Genomic DNA, 23,744 nt, shown 5'->3' with positions numbered 1-23,744 from the left:
AATTTGAGAGAGTGACTGTAAGACTGACACACGTCTGAAATGCCAGACTGCAGTTTGCAGTTTTTTGTGAACTTCACACACATTCATAACTGTGATTGGATAATAATGATTGATTTGATAGATCAGTGTGTTCATGTGACACCGGTAAGATGGTGAGTTCACTGTCCTACAATTCCTTCTTGATTCTCTGTGATTTCATAAATGTAAGTGCAGTATATAAAGCAAAGACTGTTCGTACAATTCTAAAGAGCTTGACAGCCACCCTTCCATGGAGCCCATTTCTGATGAGGCTTGGGCCAACAGTAGATGGATCAGCTGAAGGTCCAGATGCATCTCTCAGGTCCTGTCAGGTCTTTGCTGGATTTTTTCCTCTTTCTTAAGGACATCACTTTCAGATCCTGTTCATCTGCTGTAGATAGTTTTTTAGGCCTGACACTTCTTCTTTTGTCCTCCACTTGTCCAGTTTCCTCAAATGTTTTAAGGACACACTGCACACCATGCTGAGATATGCCAAGTTTTCAGCTAATAGCTCTTTGGGAATCACCTTGTTGCTGCAGAAATCCTATTTTCTGTCTGTCAAACTGTGTTATCTTTGCTGTTTTTCAGAATAAATGCTAAGAAATAATGTCTTTGCAATAGGTTGTCATTAAAAATGCTTAAAGATACCATTTAAGATACTTTGCAAAGTTGTCTGTTATGTGTCGACACAACACTGGTTCATCCCCTGAGTTAGCCTTTTTATACTGGAATGATTCATAGGTTAAAGAGTTAAAAAAAAACACACATGCATTTCCTCTTAAAATGATTGAGAAGGACTTGACTGAAAATTAGTGAAAAAGCACAAAATGTCCAAAGAAAACCTTTGAAAGACCTTCAGAAAGCTGGAGAACTATTGATCAGGACCACTTCAAAGATTACAAGAAAGTCTGGCTGCTTAAATATAAAGAAAGAGGGCTCAAGACTTTTAGAAGAGTACTGTGCATAGATAAGAGAAACAGACTCCATCAGATTCACATTTTTACCCTCTGCCTGTTGGAAACTGCAGATTAGAGCATGAATTTCAGCTTCATGACATTGAGTCGGATGTTCTTGAACCTGATTTGAATATTATCAATTAAATTCGATGCAACAGAAAGAAAGCACTGCAAATGCTGCTGCCTCTGTTTGTAGCATTGTAAAACAGTCTCTTCGGCTGTAATCTTTGAAAAATGGCATTGTTTTTACAACAAAAAGAGCCAGACGCAGGGGAGAGATCTGATGAAAGATTTCTGGGGTTTATCACCACTGTAGCATAAAAACAGTTAATGCACATTCTGTCTTGTGTTTGCTTGGCTGAAGATGATGAACCAAAATATGATATATTGTGGTAGAAAATAAGTTGTGGACAGTGGTTGCTGATGGCACCGAACTCCCTGCTGACTGACTTTACAGTTGAATTGTGTGACTTCTCTGTGAATTCATTCCAATAATGGGTCAGTGTGTGCTTATCTACCTGCCTAACTAAAGCCTCACCAACCTCTGTTCTTATTGAATCACTGGCTGACTGAACGCACGCAGAGCAAACAGTTTCCACTTTAAGCTGTGTGCTGCAGCCACCAAACGCTGTTCACATCATTGTTAAAGTGGATTTACAGCTGCCTGGGAGCCTCTGAGCTGCGACTACAATATTATCCCATTAGCATAAGCTGTATTGTGTTATCTGCCCCTTTTCAGACCGTTCAAACAGAGATGTGTTTACAGGCAGTCCAGTAATCCATTAACAGGACTAATATGCTCAGAACAAGTGTAAACTGATCTTTTATGAATAGATTAATCAAGACCATTATAAGATTTCATGTTCCAACCAGATTAAAGCATCAAAACTAAGTCAATAATACTGCACAAATGATGTGTTTCTTATAGTATCACAGTAAGAACAAAGAAAAACTAACTTATTAGGAAATATTCAGCTTCATTTATACATTTAAGGCCAAACTAAAGTCTGGGCTCGTTTGGAAATGCATCCTGGGAATCGCTATTCATGACGAACTGAAGCAGAAATAAGGGAGAGTGTGTTTACTGACAGTTTAATTGCAGCACTCCATCATGTCATCACTCCTGCTATCCACTAAATGCTGCAGACAGATGATTCATCTGACAGATTATTCCTTTAACACCTCAGTAATTCATTAACCTCTGTATGCAAGCAAGGCATTAACACTTCTCTCTGTGGCTTAATTGGCAGAGTAAAGCCCTAAAGATGCCAGGATGGAGGTTCACATCCTAAAACAAGCTTTCCTGCTGCTAAACGGCACTTTGGAGCACAGCTTTGGCCAAAGGGCTCATAAAAACTTATTGTTTTGTGTCAACCAGCTAACCCACATCAATGCTTAGATTTTTCTGCATTTTTTCTCCAGCTAGACTCTTAAGTTGTTCATTTCGCTCCCTGTTGGCTGTTACTGGGGCAACATCTGTTCATTCGTATTAAAATGGCCTGATGTGTGTGATCAGCAGCGTTCTCCCAAACAAAGCTGCTGTTGTCTGCTCATGTTTTGCTTTGCCAGTTAACTAGTTATGCTTCTGTGTTGGCAATCAGCAGTGAGTCTGCTCACCAAAAATAAAAGTGCTGCTTAATTTGATTATAAAGATTACGCTGTTTCCTCCTTCAGCGTGGCCTGATGCTGTGACCTTAGGTGTGTGTCTCTGTGTGTGTGTGTGTAGTAATAGGTTGTAATTGTAAGCCTACATGTGAGACATATTTATGTTTTTACACCCACGAGTACTGCATGTCCTCTATCTCTTTCCCTTTCATTAAACTGCCTCAGACGATGTGTGTAATGCCTATAATGGAGGGTTTCTGTCATTTCAATGAGATCGTTCACAGCTCACAGAAACTCAGCTAATAGCTAATTACTACAGAGAAGAACAGAGATGAAAAAGAGAATGAGACATAAATGGGTAAATGGGGATGAGAGGCAGAGAAAATGTGCTTGACTGTTCGCACAGTATGGATGAATAAAGTGCAGTGAGTTGAATAGAAATGAACCGATGCGACAGCAGTAGACACGATTTACAGCAGGTATCAACTTGCTTCTATACCTTAAAATCCCTTCTGAAAGTGGGATCTTATGCTCTCATGCAAACGCAGAAAACATCAGAATCAATGAAAGATCAGATGTCAGCCAGATTACATCTGGAGGTGTTCTGGCTCATGTTGGGACTCCATTTACACCTCGTGTGATCGATGTCTTCATAGCCTATCTGGCTTTATGTGAAGGCACGTGTAAATTCATGCAGAACCAAGTGTGATGAGAATCGTACAGGCTGCATCTTTTCTGCAGGAGCAGTGGGAGCCTGCCGATGTCTTTCATTTGTTTCCATCTGTCCTTCCCCCTGCAGTCTCTCACATCCTTTCACTTTGGTTAAAATACCAGCTGGGACAGAAACAAAGTCCAGACTGCTGCTGAGGGAAAGGCTGATCTTCCACATGTATTGCGTCCTGTTACGTACATTTGGTGTCATCCTGTATGGAGGATGATATACTGTATGAAGGCAATGGAAGTTTGAGGTTTGTGGACTCACATTTTGAAGTCTTCAAAGATTCAAACATCTCCAACTTTGAAGCCATAAATACTGAGGTGCGCTGCTTATTCAAAGAAATGTTGATACCAGATAACGTCACCAAACTCTGCAACATGCCATATATTTCCCAGAAGAGCCATTTCAGAAAAACGGTGCTGGTTTTCAGCAGAACATTTCACTTTCTGAAGAAGTGCTCCATGTGTAATTTCAAACATGAACATAAAGAAACGATACAGGACACTAAAATAGATTTACAATAATCTAAGAGTGTGTGTGTGTGTGTGATAACAGGAACACACGGCGCACAGCTGAGGTGTGGATGGATGACTTCCGTCTCTTTTACTACTCGGCTCGCCCGGCAGCACGAGGCAAATCCTACGGAGAGTAAGAACACACACATTATTTCCACTTACGCTTTTAGCCTTGTGTGTTACTTTGAAGTCTTACTCTTAAAATTACAGGTTTATCTTGGCCTGTGTTTTGATTCCAGGTGTGATATGAGTCTGAGCAGTACAGGTTGTTTTACACACTCGCACTTGGAGCAGGAACTGACTCAAAAACACACAACTATGTTTAAATGTCAGCTTATCTGTCAGACATGTGAATGCTGACATTTCCACATCATAGACCATGTTATTTCTCGGGCTACGCATTAGTTTGTCATCGTTTGTGTCAGTTTTGCCTACAGTTATTGGTTATTTTACTGCCTCTCCTGTCCTGGGCTGTAGTGAAAATGGTTCTGGGCATCTGATGTGCTGTTTATCTGTCAAACTGTCTGCCTTCTTCTGTGTGTCACCAGTATTCAAAGCAGAGTAGAACTTCGGAAAAAGCTTAAGTGCAAATCCTTCAAGTGGTACTTGGACAACGTCTACCCCGAACTCAAGTAAGGAGAACTGTGCTTGTGTCTTTGTCTATTTGCATCTTTGGACTCATCAGTCGTCTGCAGACTTAAAGGAAACATTTTCAAGCTCATGTCAAATCTGGCTTTATTGATGTCGGTGTCATTTTTAGAAAAAAAGTAACTAAGTCCTCCATTACTGCTTAAGAGGGTAAGTAGCAGCCAGGTGCTGCTAATCAAATGCACTTGATTATTTCATCAGTAAGTGTGAGCACCTCTGTAAAAGCAGAGGTTTTGTCAGTTTTCTGGTCTGGAGACGCCAAGGAGGAAAGACATCGGCAATGATCTTAGAGAAGCAGTTGTTGCTGCCCATCAATCTGGGAAGGGTTATAAGGCCATTTCCAAACTATCTGGAGTCCATCATTCTACAGAGAGAAAGATTATTCACAAGTGGAAAACATTCAGGACAGCTGTCAATCTTCCCAGGAGTGGACGTCCCAGCAAGTTCACCCCAAGGTGAAAAAGCCCAGAGCTACATCTCAGACTCTACAGGCCTCAGTTAGCATGTTAAAGGTTAAAGGTCATGACAGCACAGTTAGAGAAAGACTGAACAAGGATGGCTTGTTTGGAAGGGCTGCAGGAGAAAGCCTCTTCTCTCTAAAAAGAACATGGCAGCACAGCTTAGGTTTGCAAAGCTGCATCTGAACAAAGCTCAAGACTTCTGGAACAATGTCCTTTGGACAGACCAGAGCAAAGTGGAGATGTTTGGTCATAATGCACAGCAGCACGTTTGGAGGAAACCAAACACAGCACACATTTAAACAGAGTATTTAAATTCATGTTAACAGCAAGTGTATGCCAACCTCCACACATTCACAGGTCCATTTTTGTCTTTGAAAACCTCATTCACTGCCTTTCTGTGTGAAATCTCTCCCTCCATCCTGATTAGCTAAGCTCCTCAGGGATGCTGGCACCTCACACTCTGTCCTATCTACACACCGCATACACACACATACACAAAAACAGTTCATGACATAAAGCCAAGCACTGACTCTTTCATATATAGACAAAACACTCTATGTGCAAGCATACAAATCTGCCAATGCAAATACATTTTAAACACTGCCATATAAAGGCTTCCTCTTGCTTCCACATACACACACTCTTAATTACCCATCTATCCACTGGAGGCTGGTGTTAATCCCCCAGAATGGAATTAACAGACTTTCTCCTCGGGGACAACAGACCTGACCCTTAAAACGCAGAATAACCTTTAACGGGTTATTAAAACAGAGAGATAGCAGATTGAATTAAGGCTGCAGGACTTGAGCCTGAGTTTATGGCGTGGCTGAAAAAGTTTATCAAAGAGGAAGACCAGGAAGAAATTTTGTCAAGTAATGAGTTAAGAGAAACATGGCCTTCAGCTTTTTAATTAAATGTGCAGGTTGTCATTTCTCCCAACTGCTGATAAATCTGTCAGATTAACAGTAATATCTTTACGTAGGTAATGAGACCATAATTGCAGTCGGATTAGCAGGTAACATAAGATAGTTGTTGGTGGAAACAATGGAAAGGCTTTTAAAATTCCTTCTGGAAGGTAGTTTAATTCAGCTCAGTGTGGCCTAAAGTGTTGGTTTTTCCCTGTCAGCTGCATCTGAAACGTGGAGCCAATACAAACCGTGCAGGAAGGTCAAAGCATGCGGACAGAAAACTTAAAGCAATATGGCTGAAAACATGAAATGATCAGCAAAATATAGGAAAAAGGAGTCGATCTATGTGAGCAAACTATAAGAAAGCAGCTGAAGGAAATGGGATTTGCATCCAGAACATAAACCATCAATAACACCTAAAGAGAAGAAAACAAGGTTAAAGATGGCTGAAGAGAAGCAGCCATGGACTGTGAATGGAGATTCAGAGATGAATCACCAATGTGCTTTGGGCGAGGAGATGATGCTGGAACTTTGGTTTGGTCCAGTGAAACACAGAAAGATGACTGGCTGAAGAAAACCAGCACATTTCCACCATCACTGATGATCTGGGGCTGATGACAGGTAAAGGAGATGGCAGCCATTACCTCCACAGGAGATGCACAGCTGGACACTGACCAGCGAACAGTCCAGATCTAAATTAAATCAAATCTGAGAAAAAATATTATCCATGACGAGGCTCCATCCTGCAAAGCTAATCTGTCAGCTGCTCTGCAGGAAAGTTGGAACTTATTCAACTTGTTCAACTGTTAAATAAGACTTTTGTGTCATTAACTTTTTTTAAACTAAATAAAACAACAGAAAACGTATCCTGCACAATTGGTGATTTCATAGAAGTTTTACTCCCTTTATTTCCACATCCAGCACAATGACCTTCTAAACTAAGCGAAGCCCCCTTTTCTTCATCAGGGTCCCAGACGACTCGGATTCCCAGTCTGGGGTGATCAGACAGAGGCAGAACTGTCTGGAGTCTCGCAGGATGGAGGGCCAGGACATGCCCATCCTCACGTTGGCTCCCTGCCTGGGAAGAGAGGGCGTCCCCGCCATCAATCAGGTAGGTCAACAGCAGACATCGTCTCCTCATACTGTAAACTGCTAGGAAACACTGGGAAACACTAATAATGCATATTTTATCAAGGTCAAGATTATATTATATCTTATATTACTTTAAGTTAATGGGATGTTGCGAAATCCAAAAAGCTGTCGGTCCAAATAATTACTTATATTATACATTTTTAAGTTTGGCCCCTCCAGATGTTTTTTGTTGTTAATATTTATGCTGAACATCCATGAAAACCAAAGAATGATTTTCAACAAAACAGCTGTGGCCGCATGCAAAATAATGTCCATGAATCATTGCAAACAATTATTGTCTAAAATAATCAGCTTTCACCATCCCTCAGACAAATTGAGCTTGTGTGTAACATTAGTATAGATCTATAGAAATGTAAATAAAAATGTTTTGCGTTTCATCACAATTAGGTGATTGTTAGAGACTGCCATCCTCCCACAGTTGGGTAACGCTCTCTCTCTGGTCATGACAGCGATTGCATGTGAAGGGGAAAAATGGCGTCCATTAAGGTGATGATGGTGTAATCTGGGGGCTGAACTCATGTTCCATGATTGAAAAGGCTGCATGTTATCTCACCATCTGCCCCCTTCTGGCCTCCTTAAGAGGACTTTGTGCTTCCAAACGAGTTGCTACATGCTAGCATGAGCTCAGCCGCAGATATGCAGAAATGTTCACGTGAGCTGCGTTTCCCTCATGTTGCCTGTAGGGGCAAAAAGATGATATCTGTCCTTTGGATAACTTGGATTAGTGAGAGGTGGTGATGTAAGAGACTCAGATTCCTCCAAACCTCCCCATTAGTTCATATAAATCCAATTTCTAAAGATGTGTGTATTTAAAATTTTTTGTAACCATGTCATACAATCTTTTTTTTTTTTTTTACTTGCAGCAACATAAGAGGGATTTGTTTGTGTCACACTAACTTAGGTAGAAGTCTGCGTTATGAGAGTAATTGTTCGCATGGTTTTCTGCGTACTTTGCACATAACTGGAGGTTTCACAGCGAGGCACATGAGAGAACGCAGACCGTGCAGGACTTTAGGATTTGTGTGACGTAAACACCGAACCTGATGTCCAAAAAGGGGAGCTGTGGCATTGTAAATGGTGTTTGAGGCCACTGAATCATCAACGCTGGATGTATGCTCATAGTTGTCCAACACAGGGCTGGTTCATATGGCAGCCTGTATAAGCGGAGCATTAATTTCTGAGAACGTGCACAACAGACACTGAAAAAAGGGATGTGCAAAGTAGCCATCCTAAACAGACGTGCACCTAATTAAAAGCAAGTATATTCCCAGCTTTTGTCCAGATGGTTGTGCTGTGTATGTGTAGGCCACGCATGTTTCTGTATATGTGCCTAACAGTCACTGTGTTGGCGTCTTGCTAACGAAGCACAGCAACACATCAAATAGTCTATGTTGGTGTGCGTGTGTGTGGGTGTGTTCGCTCTTCTCTCAGCTATAATTAATACCCATAGGATTCTCATTATTCCGTGTTTAGGCCGAGTGTGGAGGCTGCGATTCCTGCTAACAAGCCAGCTCACAGAAAGCCAAGGTGTCGGCAGCTGAAATGCCTAAAGGCTTGAGAGGCTGGCTTGTGAGGCTGGCTTGTGACCAGGAGGTCGTTGGTTCAACTCCCTGAGCTCATGCGTGAATGAGAAGCTCTTTCGTACCAAATACAGTTGAGACAGCCCTGAAGGAAGGCTAGTCATCCCTGTCTGTTCATGTTCGTATGTTTGAAGTGGAAGCTCCCAGGTGGAAATATGTTTTGACTTAAAGAATTCATTATTTAATTCACTTAACTACTGTCAGTTTAAGAAGTTTCCCATTGGGAGTGGTTTTAGTTTTCATTCCTAACGAGCTGCATTTGGAATCGATAGTTCATCACCAGAAAATGAGCAGCACTGGTAGAATCTCCTCTTACTTACTTGGATTACTGGTTGGTTTAGTTGAGTGAACTTAAACAAGCTCTTTGACTTTAAAGAAGTTCTGCCCTTTTTTTCATGAACTGACACAATTTCCTCTGATGTTTGTGCAGAAATGCAGCACAACAGTTAATTGTAAACCATAAATGTAAAGCTCTGATCAAAGCAACTTGTTGTAGGACGTGGAAAGGAACTTGACTCCATTCCACCTTTCTGTCTTCCTGGGTGTATCTTATTAGCTATTATTAGCAGCTATCAACTTAAAATTGGACACATAATGCTCTCAGTAACTGTTGAAACACATTATTACGAGGTGAGAGACGGCTTACTGTAAATAGCCTGAAAATCACACGGGCTCCTACAGCAAACTGACCTCACACTTTTAAGACTTTAAGTTTTCTTTTTGAATACTTGATCATTTCTCTCATCTGCAGTTCAGCCAGACACTGGTACTACTCCTTTATTTAGGCACAATCTCGGCAGAGTAATACAGCATAATCATAATTCCTCCGTCACATATCGGGTCCATAATCAGCTCTTTCCTGTCAGACTCCATAGTTACTTTTTACCAGTGCATGCAGCTGATACCATGTCAGCAACGCATGAAACTATCACCGTCAGTTTAAGCTGTAAAAAGTTGCATGTTTTTGTTTTCAGTCTTTTCAGGCTTGTTTCTTCACAGTATCTGTGGAATCCAGCAGGGGGCACTACAAGCAAAAAGAAGGCAGATTGCACTCGGATAAATGAGTAAAAATAAATGCCTCTGTTGTCTTTACCCTTTTTCCTTGGACTTAAAACATTGTAAACATTGTGAGGTCAGCTAAAAAGTGGTAGTGGGCATTTAAAAAGCCTCGTCATGATTTGTGTAGCACCGTAGCTGAGGTGCTGGAACAGTTTGCTCACTGCTGTTTGGGCTGGTTTCACTCAGTCAACACCACGATGGTAATGGCATAACATCGAGGCTTCAAAACTTGTCAAGGCCTGAATAATGCTAAAAACAAAGCACATGCTTTTCTATTCATTCCAAAACTGTGCAGGAGCTGGTATAGCATGGGTACATGAGCAGCATTACCCACTGTAAACATGGAGATTCCAGCTTCATCCCCTCAGAAACTGACAATGTATTTCTCATACTGGGAAAAATCAATAGAGGAGGCAAAGAGACCAATTTGAAATTCTGCAGCAGCAGAGAAAGCTTGCAGTGTCAGTCATCTGGGACACTAATGTATTACACAGCTGAATTAATGGGAAGGTGGACAGCTGTGTATCACATAGCACGACATGTGACTCACTGGGCCACAAAACTATCATTCTGAGCATTAGTGGCTCCAGATGTAATGAGTAAACAAGCCGTGAATGTGTGCATGAACAGAAGGCAACTTCTCCAAACAAGAGAAATGGAGCTTCAGCTGACAGCTTTGCACACAAAGCTGCAGGTGTCATCGTTATTTTGAGCCCAAGTGCACTTTGCTTTTAACCTTTTATTCATCTGGGGAGCACTTCTGCTGAGCATGCAGACTGTGGCTCTGCACTGACCTGCTTCCTGTTTACCTGCAACTGCTAACTCTGTAAACAGTGAGAAATCTGTTTAAAGTACCACGTCACCGGCGAAAACCTTGGCTTTAATGACTGCATCACTTTTCTTTGTGTTGTTTGGAACTTATTGTTCTGTTCTGTCTAACAAAGGCCAACGGGGAAGCTACAAGGGTTCACAACATGTGCTAATGTGCACTGCCAAAAGTGCAGTTCCCCAGTTCCTTTTTACACAAATATTAGATATTCCATAGCAAACCAAGCTTGCCTGAAACTTGCATAAGGATACATCTCTAAGACATCATGCTGTAATAATAATAGCAAGTAGAAATGAAAACTCAGACAGATTTTAAATATAAAGAAGTAAGCGATAAACATTAGCTTGGATCTAGGCTTGATAAACAGATGACTCAGTTACATGACAGCTTGAGCAGTGAGGTTCTTGGCTTGACTGTGTAAAGACTGGACCTTAAATGTGTGTATAAATGCACTGACTGAGCTCTGGGTAGCTCCAGCAGAGGGAAGATATATTGAGCTACAGGACCAATTAACCTCTAATGTCATTCTATTTGCAGCACTTCAATAAATCAATCATATAGTGAAATAAACCCTGCAGCGCTGAGATGTTCAGATAAAACGTCATACAGAGCTGGTCTGAAAAGACCTCCAACTGTCCTCTCAACTGTTTCCCACCCTCCAGGACTTTATAGAAGCATATCAGCGAGTCAGGAGGATTATGCTAATAAGCTGCAAAGATACAATTATTTTTCTGTCTATTTTCACTTAAAAAATGAGCCATTAAAAGGTCGTTGGATATATCCTAAAAGCACTTCTACATCACTCTGAACCAAGTTGATTTACATTTTGGCTAAACGTTAAATTAATTAATAGATATTTTCATTAAGTTGTTTGTATTCATTAATTAATTTTTTTATCTTAAACTGCTGAGTCCAATCAGTCATGATGGGAAAAGGAAGTCAGAGAAGCTGGTGATGAGTCTCAAAATGAATATGCTGAATATGTAATATGAACAGTGTGAACATCTGTCCACATGTAGAAAGCATGGTAGCAGGTAACCATTCATGGGTGAGATCACTGTAGAGAGGTAAGAAGGGAAAAGGCAGGAGTGACACAAACGAAAGTCCATCCACCAAACCTATCCTCCACCTTCCAGATGTTTCTGTTGCAGTGATCAGTTTCTTCTGTCAGAGTGAAACTGTGTCATCGTGTTTTCATCAAACCTGCATCACAGTTGGGTAATACGTCAGAAAAATGTGGTAATTCCTTGTGAAACAGCAACATTTTGTCATGAGATTGAATAGTTGATGCAACTTCTGAGTGTTCTCTCTTCTAGCGTGGTGAGGGGGCAATCTTAACAGGCACGACTCCTGATTGACTGGAAACTAACTAAAATCCAGTCACAGTTGGGGAAAGCCCACTTCTATTTAGATATGGCTACCACTGTTTTTACAGCTGGCACCTCTCAACGCTGAGAAGTTTAATCTAGCATATTTTTATAAGCTGCAATATCAGTGATTGACAGCTAACGGGTCTATTTTCATACATAAAGCGCACCGGGTTATAAGGCGCATTAAATTAAACAAAACTCCGATAAGTCCAACTTTATTCAACTCACTTGTTGTGCTGCGTCACTGATAGCGTTGAGTTTGAAATCCGCTTCTTAAGCATGTCTCTTAACAGGAGCCATTTTTGGGGCAGCGGGTACAGAAAATGAATGAATGAATGCACACACCTTAATGTTGAAGCACAGATGTATTACTCCGCGAGGCTCGTGAATACGGTGGCCCGTAATGCTCAATCCATCAAGCAGTGCAGCTTACCAAGATCGTGCTAAAACATTTTGACAGATTTTTTTACCACATAAAATCAGTTCTAGGTCAGAAAGCACAACCAGAATTAATTAATGCATTATAAATGCGCATTTTAAGGCGCACTGTCGATTTTTGAGAAAATTAAAGGATTTTAAGTGCACCTTGTGGTCCAAAAAATACGGTATTGCAGTACTTCTCAGTCCTAATCCTCGGTTCCCATTTACCTCACAAATTGTTTTCATTTTCCCTGTTAGCCCCCACATTCATATGAAAGGATCATTAGAAGGTCCCTGACAGACTTTAAGATGAGGTGATGCATTCATTTGAATCAGGTGTTTGGAGCAGAGAAACATCTAAAACATGCAGGAACAGAGAGTCCCCAGGATCAGGATTACAAAAGTCTGCCTTACTCTAAGCCTCTTCCAGATGGATGAGCTCCTGTCATGCGAATTGAGGCCCACCTCCCTCCAAAGAAAATTAATTTGAGCCACTTATACCCCTCATTACCCACAACTGTAGGTGAGAGCATTCTGTCTTAGCTCCTCTTTCACTAAAACAGTCCGGTACAGCTCAGGATTCCTCAACTAGCTCCTTCAATATTAAGTGATTCATCAAGTTAAAACCAAACCTTTTGTTAGTGACAGCGAGTGATGTATTCATGTTTTCTCAAACAGAATACCCCATTACAAGCATAAGTCCTGCACTGAAAATATCAGCAAAATGTTTGAAAAATGCTTTTTAGTCATTTAGAAAAGACCTTCGCTCAGTGTTAAAGGCTGAACACGAAGGTTAAATGAAACTCTTAAACGTCCAATACAAAATGAATAGTAACTCTGAAAAAAACCGGATGCATCCAAAAGAGATGAGATGAACCTAACAAAGGTACATTTTAAACAGTTTAATCTATCAAAGCCTGAGCAGTTTACAGTCATGTGAAAAACAAAGTACATCCACTTTTAGTTCAAATATTTTACTTGTCAGGTCATAAAAAAAATCACCTGTCTTTTAAATGAGGTAAATACAAGCTCAGATAGATATAAAATATACAGTAATGACACAAGAGTAATCACAAAAAGATGAAGTTGTTTGATTCACTGTTCTTAAACTTAGGAAGAAAATGTTACATTACCTTTTTATGGGAATCAATTTCACTTTTTCAGTTGTAACTTTTCTGCTGTCTGTCCCATGAGGGTTTGTGGAGGCTTTAAAACACACACACACACACACACACACACATCAGACGGTGTGTTTACGGTGGACCTTTGTGACCCTTACTGTGACCCTTACTTTGTTACACATTCTGTGCGTGTGCTCGTCTCTCCGCTGCTCTTACTTTCTTTCACTCATGCACCAGGTTACTTTGAACAGTTACCTGGCCTCTTCCTGACCTGCTTCCTGCCTGAAAAAGTGCGAGAAAAAGAAGTTATCTTCACATAATTGTTTTGGAGCTCTCAGCCTCCCATATCACACATCCAGCCTCACAGCACGCTGCTGCCTCTCAACGCTGTGAGCGTTAGTTTGAAGGTTGTAAAAAAAAATGTTTTCCTTTTTGAGAAGTGCTATAAAAACCGGATAAAATATGTCCTGAATGATAAACAGTGAATTGTTGTACATTTTTGGTTTCTACAACATTTCATCCAGTTAAAATCGGGGGTGTTTCTTTGATTTCTTCTCTTCATGTTGCTTTTCTATCTTTCTTTGTCTAAATGTTTCACCATCCAGTGTGAAGTAGAAAGAAACTTTCGAGTAAAAATCATTCATTGTTATTTATGACTTTAAAACACTAAACCACAACTGTTAAATTGCAAAAAAAATCCTTGAGGTTTTGTGGATGTTTAGAGAAAGTTTCAGCCCAATTTAGAGCAGAATGAGGGATTTGTTGGGCTCAGAAAGAACTGCAAAATGATTAAATTTAGCTCCAATCATCAGCTTTTATTCAAAGAAAAGCTTTCTTTTTTCTTTAGACATGAAATGGAAAAACCTGACTTTGCAGTATTTTTTTTTCTTTTATTGTTTTTTTTTTTAAATTGGGATTTAATGCACACGAAAGCACAGACAGAGATAAATCTGCAGAGATGCTCCCACAGAGAAAGGATGGTTCAACCAGCCTTAGAGAGGGAGCCAAAGGGCTATGAGGACTCCTCCCTGAGCCAAGAAATGGCCGTTTGATTTCTCTATTTGTAAATGAAGTCTGTTTCTTTTGTCAAACTCCTCATCTGTTTATCTTTGAACAGATTCATGGACTGGGTGTCCATTGCTGTTTCTTTTATTTCTAGCATTTAGTAAATGTGAATAAGAAAAACTAATAAACTTGAACTGATTCTCAGAGAAGTGTATATGATTGCTTTAGGTGGTTTTTGCCTGTTTTAACAGAGATACGATGCACATTAGAAGGAATCAGCAGTTTTTTCTGGTCCGAGTAGCAAACAAAAACCTCTGACTGACTGGAATGTGGCCAAATAGGATGAAACCTACCAGATAATCCCAGAGATTAAAGTGATTCCTCTCTGAAGCTTGTGGATGTCCACCGCGGTTGTCGTTTTTCCTCCTTGAGATTTGTTTCTGGTTGGGTCAGATACTTCCTCTACTGAATTTCAACCACTGAGAACGTGGCCTATACTGCCACCCTCTGGTGATACAGCACAACCCGGTAATTTACTTTAAAAAAGTTGATCTAACAGTCTTTTTTGCTGCTTTTACTAATGATTACTTCAGATTTGCTTCTCTGGTGAACAAAACCCGGGTTGTGTTTTGTGTGTAAAGATTTATAAAGAAGATGGAGTAAATAGTGCAAAGATATATATATATTTTTTTTTTCCACCAAAATGTGTAAATTTGTCCTACTGCACATCTGGCAGTTCATGCTGAAACAATACATTGTTTAGCTGTAGTTGTAATGTTCTGGTGTCCACATGCTTTTAGCTGTTTAGTGTATTTTTATCATCATTTCAAAAGTAAACTTGAAATGCAACTACATGTTAGTTTCGTGCCTGTCTTCACATCTTTGAGTCAATCTCTTTATCTTCATGACCACGAACCCAAAGCAGCACAGGGAGATGTCAGCTCTCTAAACCCAGCCAGATAAACACAAAAGATAAAAAAAAAAGGGTTGAACTCTGTCTTTTTCTCTGCAGGAGTGGGTGTACACTCACGGGCAGCAGATCCGTCAGCAGCAGCACTGTCTGTCTCTGTCCACCACCTTCCCTGCCTCCCAGGTCCTGCTGCTACCCTGCAACATGGCGGACGGCAAGCAGGTCTGAGCGCACGCACTCTAACACACAGATACACGTAGAGTTCAAGCAGACAGGTGGCGTGTAGCTGCAGGAGAGTCATATGGCTGATAAATCCATCTAAATGTTAATTAATCTAAAGATAGGTTTATCTAAAGATGATTGCTGTACACACACACATCTACACGCAGTGCAGGGGTGGATACTCGACTCTTTTTTTCAACAGACATCTTTGAATACTCTTAACTCGCACACATACACATTCACGCTTGTCATTACATGACCACTGGGCACCTTGACGGCGTCCCAGAAGCCCCTGCAGCAGAGAACAGCCTGACAACCAATAAATCACCTGAGAGGAGAGGAAGAACAAGTGGGGGGAGGCGGGAAAGCAGGAGGGGAGATGAAGCAAGACAAGAAAGAAGGGGAGGAAGTGTGGAAATAAGAAAGACAATAGAAATATCTGTTTGTTAATCCCGTCTGGATTCTCTTCATCTAAAACAAATCAACTCGATTTGATCAGACATGAAAAACCACGTGCATGTTTTTACATGCTTTCATTTAGTTTTTATCCTGAGTCAACTATGAGTGGTGGTGCCTGGAACTGCATGGAACTGCCTGGAACAGCCTGGAACGGCCTGGAACCACTTTTGTCTGAGGATGCCACAATCAGGATTTTATTAGAGCCGAGCTTCAGTCTGGAAGAGTTGATATGTTGTCTTAATGAGCTGATTTTCAATTTCTGACATGTTTGGCACATGTGAGTCCTGCTGATTGGTACAAGCAGGATTGATTCGTCCCAACCTCATTATCTAGGTGTGTTAGTCCAGTTTTAAGTTGATTTTAAATTATTTCACCTGGACTAACATGTTCATTTGCAATTTAAAGGTTTGGTTTTGGTCAGACTAACACAAGTTTATTCTATTGTCATATAAACATGCTTGGTATTTAAAAAAAAAAAAAAAGAGGAAATTAAGACTGAAAATGAAAAGTAAACAGAGATTTTAAAGGTCAAGGACTTGAAGACAGTGAAAGGAGAGGAGGAGGATCTGAAAACTAGAAAAATTTTAAAATAAAAAAAGGCTTTAAGCCTCTAAACACTGTATTCCTGTTTATTGCTTCATCATAGTGAGAAGTCTGAATATTTTTACACCTCAACCGTAAGCTCCCCTGTGGCAGCAAGATGAAAGAAAGTTTGAGGTACAGCCAAGGGCGAGAATCGGGGGAAAAGTAGTTGTTTTCCTCAAGTGTTGACTGAGAACAGCTTCCTAGATGTGAAAACCGAAGCTGTTGATTAGGAAAGTGGTTTATTCTGTTACAGCACATGTTCTAATTTAGAGACATTCAGTGTTCTGCACTCTGCGTTTTAGGTGTTGTTAAAGGTGGATTTTGGAAAATTTATCACCACAAGGGGGCAGAGATTTCCCAGATGAGGTCGATGTTTCCATAACTATTTAAAAGTGTTTTTTTTTTTTTAAATTTCCCATCGACTTATTGACTCAGTTGCCTTTTAATCTTATTCCAAATTTATGCTGAAACATTTGTCACATGTTGGCTGGGCTACAGCAATTTTAGCTAGCTGTAAGTAATTCCCTGAAGATCTTTCAGTTGATCATTAAAACACATCAAGCCGACATCATGGAATCAGCTGCGAAAAGATGGAGCTACAACATACAAGCTCTTCACTTTCTAGAAATAATTTGTCGTCTCTAAGCTCTGTTAGCCAGGAGTTGTGTTCGCTTGCTACTTCCTCTTCTGTTAGCTCAGGGCAGACTAAACACTACCGCCCCCTGGTGGTGGAAAGTGGTATTACCCTGAAGATTCACAGTTCTGTTTATAGGTTTAGGTAAGTTTTTTAAAGTTTTGACGTTTGGAGCTGTACACAACACACACACACACAGCTCAAACAGGCAGGTGTTACATACCTGGGGGAGATTGAGCTCAGGCCTCAGATATTACACTAAAAACAACCACACAAACACCAGCATCTGTGTGCTGCCACTGAGGTGCATCTCTGTCATGTAGCTGAGACTTGTAAACCTTTGTTCTGACACAGTCTGCACTGTTGCATGTCCTGGTTGAGTGTGTGTCTGTGTGGGCAGGAAGTAGGGCGATGATAGCTAATTATAACAAAAATCCACCAGAGAAACGGTCCAGAACTGACAGGTGAAGACACAGCGAGGAAAAAAGGGAGAGTGGAGTTATAGAGATGGTTAAAAACAGGATGGATGCAAAAAACAGACAGAAAAAGCTGCGGAGGCACAACTAAACAAACCAGAGAGTAAGAGGTAAATATGACAGCTTACCGTAAACTGATGCATCAGAAGCTGTCTCTGGAATCTTTTATGCTACAAGCCACATGAACCTGTTCAGTCACAGATCTTAGCAGCAAAGCGGGGTTCAGGGTCTTTTCCAAGGACACTTTGAAATGTAGACCTGCTGACCTTCTGACTGGCAGACGACTGCTCTTCCTCCTGAGCTACATCTGCTCCGAGGCAGACCGCTGTGCATTTGATGCACCGCTCTGTGTTGCCCAACGTTTGCAGGGGGCTGATTCTGATTTACAACGCCAGGCAGTCACTGTAAATGTGGATTTGTTCATAATGACTTGCCTGGTTAAATAAAAAGTTAAACAAAGATATATTTAAAGAAAAAGACCCAACTTTTGCACATAAACTGCAGCATGTGTGCAGTCAACATGCAACTCAACACATTAATATTTATTTAATCTTAAAAGCATTAATGATAAATGTTGTGGTGATGAACGTTTTATCCTACAGAAATACAAATAATTGTAAAAAAGGAATTAATATTTGAGGAATAATCATTTGTTTTGTCTCTGTATTACAAAAGAAAAGGAAAAACTCTGTAAATGGTCTGTTTTTAATCTTTTAATGAAATCCTTAATCTCTAATTCCAGTCGAGATGAAAAAATATGGAAGTGTTGCGATAGATTTGACAGAAATTTGACTTATGTGGTGCTTCTAATGTTGTCCTTGTGCTGTTTTCACTTTGGAGCCCCAATTTAGTGCCCTCTGAGACAAGCTTTCTGTCATTTCTTTAAGGAGTCTTCAGGAATAGTTCTCCAGGCTTCTTGAAGGACATCCCAAAGCTCTTCTTTGGATGTGGGCTGCCTTTTGTTCCGTTCTCTGTCAGATGATCCCACACTGCTTCAATAATGTTGAGGTCCGGGCTCTGGGGAGGATTCATCCCTCCATAAGACCTGTTGCCACTGATTTTCAGTCCACTTCTTGTGTCATTTGGCACAGCTCAGCCTTTTCTCCCTGTTTCCCTTCCTTAAGAACGGCTTCTTGACAGCCACCCTTCCATGGAGACCATTTCTGATGAGGCTTGGGCCAACAGTAGATGGATCAGCTGAAGGTCCAGATGCATCTCTCAGGTCCTGTCAGGTCACAGCTGGATTTTTTCATCAAATTTTGTATCACTTTCAGATCCTGTTCATCTGCTGTAGATAGTTTTTTAGGCCTGACACTTCTTCTTTTGTCCTCCACTTGTCCAGTTTCCTCAAATGTTTTAAGGACACACTGCACACCATGCTGAGATATGCCAAGTTTTCAGCTAATAGCTCTTTGGGAATCACCTTGTTGCTGCAGAACTTTTCACTAAATGCAAACAGTTTAGAACTGGTTATCTGGCCTTTTTATACTCAAATGATTCATGGGTCAGTGGACTTTAAAAACAAAAAATACAAGAAAAGCACATTTCTCTGAACATGGTGAGGTACAAGGACTGAATTAAAAATGAATGAAAAAGCAGCCAAAGAAAAACTTTGAAAGACCTTCAGAGCCTGGAGAACTATTGCTGGAAACCATTTCAAAGGATTTCAGGAAATTCTCTAAATGTAAAATGTAATGACATGAGGGCTGGATTATTTTAATTGGTAACTAAAAGATGTGCTAAAAAAAACACACCATGTTTAAGTCTAATAATTAGACAAGTAATGTTTCTCTTTATGACACATTTTGTGGAGACTACCTGATGAACGGACCGTTCATGACAGCATTCTAAAATGCTGTATATTCATGGCTCAAACTTTTGTACCGAGTTAATATTCTAACTTTTATATCGGCCTGTTGTTTGCAGCTCTGAATAAAAAGAGTCTTTTAAAAGATAAAATAAAATTCAAGGCTCAGAGAATTCCTCTCGAGCAGGAAATCCAAGAAGTAGTATTTTTATACCCCCAAATTCCTCAAAGGAAGGGGTTTCAGGACTCTGCTCACCCTGCGATAACCTGGGCCTGATCCCAGAGCATGATGGGATATGCTCTTATGCTCTAATGGTCCTGAGGAGGACGATCTTTTATGCATGTACAGTTCTTTAAAGAGGGAGCGATGCTACGTGTTAACTCTCATTTCCGATGTCAGCAGTCCTGCAGCAGTCTTAATGAGGTGAATACTAATTGATTTACTTTTAATTATCCCTCTCTCTTCTTTTCCAATTAAAAAGCTTTGCGGGCTGTCGCTGCACTGTGACGAGCGTGTCATCCCGACAATGCCGCAGCAGACCCACAATGTGATTTTACGGAACAAAGCCTACATGTTTTTTGTCATAAGGCCTCATGAGACAACAATATAAGACAGAGATATGGCCCAGAGGCTCCACGCATGCAGCTGGCAGACAAACACAGAAATCCACGTGCATCCTTTTTCTTCATCTGTCAGTTTGCTCTTGTGTCTGATTGGGTTTTAGACCCACTGCCAGATAAAAGCCTCTTTTCAGGTCTGATTATATCTGCTGCTTTGTTTTCCAGCTGAAGAATCCAGCTATAAATAATGCACACACACACAAAAAAAACACATCCACGTCATCTATTCATGCCTACAGCCGACATTACACTGACTTATATTAATTTCCTGGAGACTTACCAAGCCCCTGTCCACACACTAACCTTAAAAAAGCCTAACTTTCATTTCATGATTTACAGTATGGGGACTCTGCTTCTTGCCCTAATGAGGACACATCCCCTATAAACAGATGCATGTCCCCACAACATGATTAATACCTAGGAATACCACACATACACACACACACACTTTCAGAAACCATCTGTTTGGTCAAAAAACTGCTGGATCAAGGAAAGAGCTAAAAGAGGGCTCCATCTAGTGGTCACTCAGGAGAATCACAAGTGATCCTTTATCATTTTAAAGCAGTCTTTTATCACTACTATTACTGATTCTAATTATTATTGCTATTACTACTATTAGTCGGTATACTTAATGTGTATATTGGCTGTGGCTCTGTAGATCTAAAATGTGGTACAGTTGGTAAAGTTGAGTATGTTAATAATCAAAGTTTGGTGACTTGATCAGTGGTGTGTGTGTGTGTGACTAATGTGAGTAACTAACACAGGTCCCACAATTTACTTGAATAAAAAATATGTAAATCACTTGATCATTAAATGTTAGTTCAAAGCTCAGCACATATTACATTATTATTATGGCCTGTTTCACACGTTTCTGAGAGATTCAGTGTTTATACGAAGGAAAATCTTCATATGTCTGAATGCTTAGATGCATTAAATCCTTAGATCCAATTACAGTCCCTGAAGATCAAGCCTTACAGCACAGAAAGCGCGCACTGTAAACAACAAAGCTCCACCCTCTGCTGACCTGGAACCCTTTTCTGAAGGTGGAGCAGTTTCCATCCATCTTTTTTGGTGTTGGCCACATATCATCTCTTCTTAGGAGCTTGTCTCTTTAAACAAAGAGTCATGACCTCTGCTGGTGTTTTTTGAGTTTTCTTTTAGTTCAGCAACGCTGAATTTTGTCAAATTAACGGAACTAACTGACTGAAATAACATGTTTACATGTATTTTATTTCTAATGATGATAAACCTGCTGATTGGCAGTGAAGACTCTTCAGACAGCTTCAGAGATCGTTGGGCATCAGCTTAAAGTTTGTTTTGATTACAAAAAATCATGTTTGGTTCTACTTCAGACATCATTCTCTGCCAAACCCCCTGATCCACAGTATAAAAACTCTTTTATATGTATTTTCTGTCATTTTCTGTGTGTGTTTATGTGTGTGTGCACCGTTTTTGAACCAGTGTGGCATACCAAGCTGTATGTTCTGTATATTTCACACTCTCTGAGGATTTTTCCTTGAGTTTGTGGCCCTGAGACATTTTGCTCTTTCTCTTCATGTAAAGAGTGGGACAACAGCTCTGTCACTGTCAGATGCAGGTTTGCTGCTCAGTCATACAGACATACGCTTGCAGTACCGAGCTCGACCAAAGACCTTTCCCAAGATGTCTTGTTTGGCTGCAGGTTTCATGAAATCCTCTATTCAGCAATGAGAATGAATAGACTGAGAGTAAAAGGCTCCTGGTTGGTTGAATGCTTGCTAAATTGAGCAGAGTGTGTATAAATTACAAGAAGAAAAAAATGTAATTGCATGAAGTCATTGATATTTTTAAAAATTGTCCTTCGAACCATATTTTTTTTTCTGCTTTTCACTGCAGCGGTGGCAGAAGTCGGGGACTCACCTGGAGCATCTCGTCTCTCGGTTCTGCCTGGACTCAGAGATGGCTCTGGATGGGATGGACTCCTCCCGAATGTTGGTCATCAGCCCCTGTGAACTGAGTGCATACACACAGAGATGGGAGGTCCCCTTCTCCTGACCCTGTGATGTTTCTCCACCTCACACCTGCTCTGGCACACCCACTCTCCGCCTCAGAGCTGGACAGAGACCGCTCGCACAGACTGAACATGTATGAGTCACGTGACAGCGCTGCGTCTTCAAACTGCGTTTCAACAGGAAGGTGCTGAAGTCTGCTAAACGCTTTGGTCTCTCTTTAGCGTAACGACGGAGGAGAAATTCAGCAGTTTGTCAGGTATAAAATCCTGATGATTGAAAGAGTCGAGCTGGATTGAAAAACTGCTGCAGGATAGATGCATGAAAGATGTGTTGGCTGTTAAGTTTGGTGGAGTGAAAACCAAGTGCACCTTAAAACCCCGACCTGTCTGTTGGACGGAAACTTTGCTGGAGGAGGAAAAACCCAGAAATCACACAGTGTGTGTCCTGTAATCTGCTGAAGCTGTTCAGGAATCAGAACATTAAAACCAAGCACAATCCGAACCCTGGCACTGTCTTCACTGCAGTAACCCGATAGGATCCAGGCTGTTCTAAGAGAATGACCCGAGCCCGTCCGAGTTGATAAACAGCACAAAATCCTAATTCACATTCGATTATCAATACAAACCCATTTTTTAACAAGTTGGGAACCAAAATGCAATGATTTTCAAATTATTTAAACGTAAAAAAAAAAACTGAGATACTTATTTTGAATTTGATTCCAGTGATATCTTGAAATAAATAACTGCTGAAAAACATGGCTGTTAAATAGCTGCTGAAGGTTATCTGACTGCCCATCAGCTGTTTTTACTCGGTTTATACCTGCTGTGGATCAGGCAGATTCATCCTTAAAATGAAGAACTAAGTCCTTCAAAGGTTCTTTGACATCAGAACATTCCCTTAACTACATCTGGTGACGCAGCATAACTGCTCTGACTTTGAGAAGCAATGCACCACATGTGGGTGTTGACTAAAGGCAGGTCGGTGTTGCACCTTGACTCTGAATATGGAGCCAGTAATACATGCAGAATGTGGTCTGGCTTACTGAAATGAGCAGAATCCTAAGAAGAAAAGAAAAAAACATCTGGATGAAAGAATCTTTCTTCAAAACCCGTATGTGTAATTCAACATTAATGGTTCTTTTACAGAAGTTACTGATGCCATGTGCACTAACACCCACATGCAATACTAATAATAATGATGAGAGCTGAGTGGTTAGCGAGTGCACGGCACCCAGATGTTGATTCATCAGCCCAGACACAACAGCAGCATTTCTCTCGGTCTGCACATCTGCAAAACTCATCTGAGATGCTGTTTCTGACGTGTTCACATAATTAGTTGTGAAATGTTCCAGTGTTTTTATTTGGCATCACATAACTACTTCCCTTATTTCCAGAACAGCTGGAGTCTTCTAAAATGCAACAAAAACTAATCAAAATTGTCTTCACTGGTCAGCTTAATGTTTAGAGAATATTAACAAATCAAAAATTTGATGCCCGCAACACGGCAAAAGAAAGTTGGAGAGACGAAGTAAAACAGACGTATGTACAGAAGAAGTTACAGCTTCAGAGGGACAGCTGACATGTGAGGGCGTCAGGATTTGGTAGAAAAGGAGCATCGACCTTAAGCTTCGTCTGTTGCAGAGAATCATCCGTAACTTCCATAAAAGTATTTCTG

General features: G+C 40.6%; 1 protein-coding gene across 1 annotated transcript in view; it reads left to right on the top strand.

Annotated features, from left to right (window-relative positions):
* The window catches only part of galnt14 (UDP-N-acetyl-alpha-D-galactosamine:polypeptide N-acetylgalactosaminyltransferase 14 (GalNAc-T14)), a 167,650-nt gene extending 145,160 nt beyond the window's left edge, over nt 1-22,490 (top strand). Inside the window, exons 11-15 of the mRNA XM_072362493.1 lie at nt 3,853-3,945; nt 4,361-4,444; nt 6,796-6,940; nt 15,378-15,497; nt 21,955-22,490. Of these exons, the coding sequence (XP_072218594.1) occupies nt 3,853-3,945; nt 4,361-4,444; nt 6,796-6,940; nt 15,378-15,497; nt 21,955-22,113 (601 nt within the window). The 3' untranslated portion in view covers nt 22,114-22,490. The remainder of the gene's footprint in view (nt 1-3,852; nt 3,946-4,360; nt 4,445-6,795; nt 6,941-15,377; nt 15,498-21,954) is intronic.
* Nucleotides 22,491-23,744: the final 1,254 nt, after the last annotated feature.

Source organism: Leuresthes tenuis, unplaced genomic scaffold, assembly GCF_036924035.1.
Source record: "Leuresthes tenuis unplaced genomic scaffold, fLeuTen1.0.hap1 SCAF_13, whole genome shotgun sequence".
NCBI classification, from domain to species: Eukaryota; Metazoa; Chordata; class Actinopteri; order Atheriniformes; family Atherinopsidae; genus Leuresthes; species Leuresthes tenuis.
The sequence above is the reverse complement of the archived record's forward strand: the minus strand, read 5'-3'. Positions and strand labels throughout refer to the sequence as shown.